Source organism: Chenopodium album, chromosome 23, assembly GCF_948465745.1.
Source record: "Chenopodium album chromosome 23, dcCheAlbu1.1, whole genome shotgun sequence".
Taxonomy (NCBI): Eukaryota; Viridiplantae; Streptophyta; class Magnoliopsida; order Caryophyllales; family Amaranthaceae; genus Chenopodium; species Chenopodium album.
Window position 1 is genome coordinate 23241189 of NC_137856.1, and position 3910 is coordinate 23245098.

General features: G+C 34.2%; 1 protein-coding gene across 1 annotated transcript; it reads right to left on the reverse strand.

The window, feature by feature from the left end:
* Positions 1 to 234: 234 nt before the first annotated feature.
* Positions 235 to 1957, reverse strand: LOC145609673 (uncharacterized). Its single transcript, XM_081665126.1, has 3 exons — positions 1301 to 1957; positions 906 to 1055; positions 235 to 599 (listed from the first exon to the last, which is right to left on the reverse strand). The coding sequence occupies exons 1-3, from the start codon at positions 1937 to 1939 to the stop codon at positions 309 to 311; spliced, it is 1080 nt and encodes a 359-aa protein (XP_081521252.1). The 5' UTR covers positions 1940 to 1957; the 3' UTR covers positions 235 to 308.
* Between the last annotated feature and the right edge of the window lie 1953 nt (positions 1958 to 3910).

Consider the following 3910-nt stretch of genomic DNA (forward strand, 5'->3'; position numbering starts at 1 on the left):
TAAAAAATTAAATACGGTTATGCATAGGCTTGTTCCCACACTTGCAGTAGTGGATTCTATCGTTTAGACCGTAGATCATTCGTTTAATGTGTCAAATTAAAGATAAAAAAAGTACTCCTACTTAAATTCGCAATTGTTTAAACAAAACCATTACTTAATCTACTACTAGTCATGACAAAATCCAGTATATACAGTTGAAGAGTTATCAACAATTTCTAGCTTCATAATCTTCCTATAAAAACATGAGAGATGTACAATGTAATGCAATAAGCTTCGAATTCGAAAGCCGCAAGGGTGTACTTATTCATTCAAGTTGGGGTGCTAGGACCAGAAACTTCTACCGTTGATGTAGTGTAGAATCTGAAGTCAGACAGCAATAGCCAAACCTTCTGTTTCATTCTTAGCATCAGTTTCATTACCCTGAACTTGGCGAATTCAACAGCACCCATTAAAATACTTGGATTTTCTAAAAGAGAATTTCTGCTGTACTCAATTAACCAAGTATTTGGTTCAAATTGCACAACAGAAGCACTCCATTTTCTTAGAATCCATGTCGTGTTCGCCTCTCGAACAGTATAAATGATCTTGCCTTCAGGCCACTGTAAAATGTACAAAATATACTTCAGAAAACAGCAGCAATCTAATAAGCCCTTAAGCAAAAATGTACTAATACCTAGTATTTGGAGTTGATTTTAAGCTTTAATATCTTTAGTTCCTCATCAAAAAGTTGAATACTCTTACTCAAAGCCTCAAAGGGTATAATTGTCTGATTGAAATCAACTCTTTAGGATTAACATGATATTTACATTGTATATTGACCAGTTAATATTCAAACATATTGTTTTAGCTCAATTAATTGTTCATATAAGCAGGTAATTTGCGTACATATGTCTATACTCACTCACCTCAGTAATTCTGCCAGACAGCACCTTGAATGATCGCGACGAAAATCCGGCTGTTAAAAGACCAGCAGTCTGCAGAGGCCACCCCCATATAAACACTTCTTCTGCTGCCGATTTGTACAATGTGCAATATGATATTGAAATCAGGCCATCCTGAAAATATACAGCATATTTTATTAAATCAATATCGTAAATAGGTCATTTGCTTCTGCCTTATGACCCACACCAATTGCAGAAAAATTCTCAAGTCTATGACACAATTGACATGTTAAACTATTGTTGTTCGACAATTAATAGTCACGTATACTAATATTAGAATGTCCGGAAAGGATTGTCATTATTAACAACAGGTCAATCTATAAAATTTGGAACATTTAAGATATGAAATCATTGTTCACCTGATTAATTTCCCAGGAAGAATCACCAAGAATGCAGCTTGATACAGTACCATCAACAGAATTATTCAATTTTTTCTGAATCAAAATCAATCTTTCACTCAAATTCACAACCCCAGAAGATTCTTCAACAACATCTCTCAAAATCTCCCCTGATAATCTGGGCCGCAATACCCGAATAACCCCCCAAGAAAACCCGATTTCCAACCCAAGAATCAACCCAATCAACAAAACCCACCTCAAATTCTTCCATCCCAACCCCAATGTCCTCTTCTTCGGTTCAACAATCTTCGATTCAACTGTTTTTGCTGTTGATCGAACAACTGTCTTCGACGATGCAATATCAGCAATCGGAGGAGTTTTGGAAATTGGAGTAGAAAGAATAGTAGGGTCAATTGAAACCGGGGTTATATCGACTTCCGGTTTCGAAGCCGAAAGCTTAGTAAGAGAGCTTCTTTGAACACTCATTGACATAAGATCTAAGGTAGCAGTGATACTATCTAAACACATTTTGCAGGTACAATTGGCGTCTTTGCGGCAATCTGGGAAGTAATTGGTTTCTCTTTCATCTTGGAAGTCGGATCTGTTGTCTTCCATGGATATGGGTTGGAGAGATTTTGGAGAGAGAAGCACAGTTTTCATGGTGGATTTTTTGGGTTCTTGGAGTTTGAATGAGATTTTGAGAGTTAGGGATTGAATGAAAAATGATTAGGAAAAGTTTTAATTTGTTTGAATTTGAAATCTTAACGGTCGAGTCTGGCGCTTGAGGATTTGTTTGGCTTGGGCCTGTGTAATCTGGGTTTGTGGGCCGTATCTTTCAGGACATTGTACCTCTATAAACATTTCCGTTGTTACTTGTTTTCCGTCAACGTTATTGTTAATTGTCAATAGTCTCATACAAGGTAGCACAAAGAGAAAGACCTATTGGAGCAGTGACCCAGATATTATCTCGCATTCTTGAAGTGCGAGGTTTGATTCTCATTAGACACAACTTACATTTTCTACTCCCTCCGGGTATTGCCAACCAGGCTTCCTGTGATAGAAGCCTTTGAGTGGAACCCAATTGACCTTCCGTATAAGAAAAAAAAAAAAAATACAAGCTAGCACAATTGGTTATTCCTTTAACGTGGAACAAAAAATTGATAGCAATTAAATCATTTTCATAATAAAGCAAAAAAAACATGTGAAATTCAATAAACAAAATAAGATAGACCAATAAGAAGAAATTCAATAAATAAAATAAGATAGACTAATAAGATGTAGCGGTAATGTACATAGATGATTAGGTTGTTGACGTCCCCTATATAATGAGGTAAAGAAAATTACTTGAAAACATAATGTAGGCACGTAGATTTTATATAAGTGCCATGTTGGATATTATATTTGGTCAAAAGTCAATATGTTAATTTGATTCTAATTTGACTATGTTCATAAAAAGTTGACATGTATTCCTTTGATTCTAATTTGACTATTTGGGCAGAAGAACTTAGGAAGAAAAAATAGAGAAAAAACAAATGATGATGTCAAAAATAGTGATAGCGGAAAAAAATTTCATAAAAAGTTGACATGTATTCCTTAATGATGTCAGCATGTTTGTTTTAATAATAGTTAATTTTTTATTGTTCCACCCGGTTCACTCTTTAGACTAATTCGGATTTGAGTGTTTTATAGTTAATAAATGTTTCATATATGTATAATATAATTTTTAGGACATCATATTTGCATGATTTTGTAATGATATTAGATTATTTATATTACTATACAATCATTCCTTTTTAACAGTCAAGCATTATTTTACTATGTACTTTGATTTTTATTTTGTAAAGTAAAAAAAAAAAAAAAAAAATGAACGAACGAAATGTTACCAAAAGGCTTCAAGCCGTTGGTAGTAGGGGTGTTCAAATCCGGGTACCCGGGTTTTCGGGTACCCGAAAACCCGGGTACCCGGAGTTTCGGGTACTTGTTAATTTGTCCCATGTCCCGACCCGAATATCTCGGGTACCCGGGTTCCGGGTACCCGAATTATTCGGGTCTGGGTATAGGGTACCCGGATCTTTTTTTTTTTTTTTTTTTAAAGGTTTATTTATCTTTCTGAAAATTAATGTTTATTTCTCTTATACGTATACCAGTATAAAATATCTCGTATAATTATACTAGTATTTCTTGTAAAAAAAAACAATATGCTGTATAAAATAAATTAAAAAAAAACAAATAACAAAACAACTTTCTTATCAGTATAATATAATAAGAACAAGTTATACAACCCCAACAAAAACCCAATTTAAAGAGTACTATCACGTTATTACTATCAAATCCATGAATGACTATACTAATCCAGAATTCCAAACACAATTAAAAATAATTTAGTACTAATTAACTTGTAAAACACTAAAACCCACAATAAAATGGGTATACATATTCATCCCTAATTAATTAACAAACATACTTCATTATTAATATTGGAAACTTGTAATCTTCTTGTAGATCTGAGCATGAATGATGAAAGTGGAGCCGCCACCATATTGAAGCAAGCACATACACCACCGCACCTCCCCTTCGGTGTTGTAGTTGCGGTTGTTGTTACTTCGATTTGCAGAACGTTGTTGCGGTTGT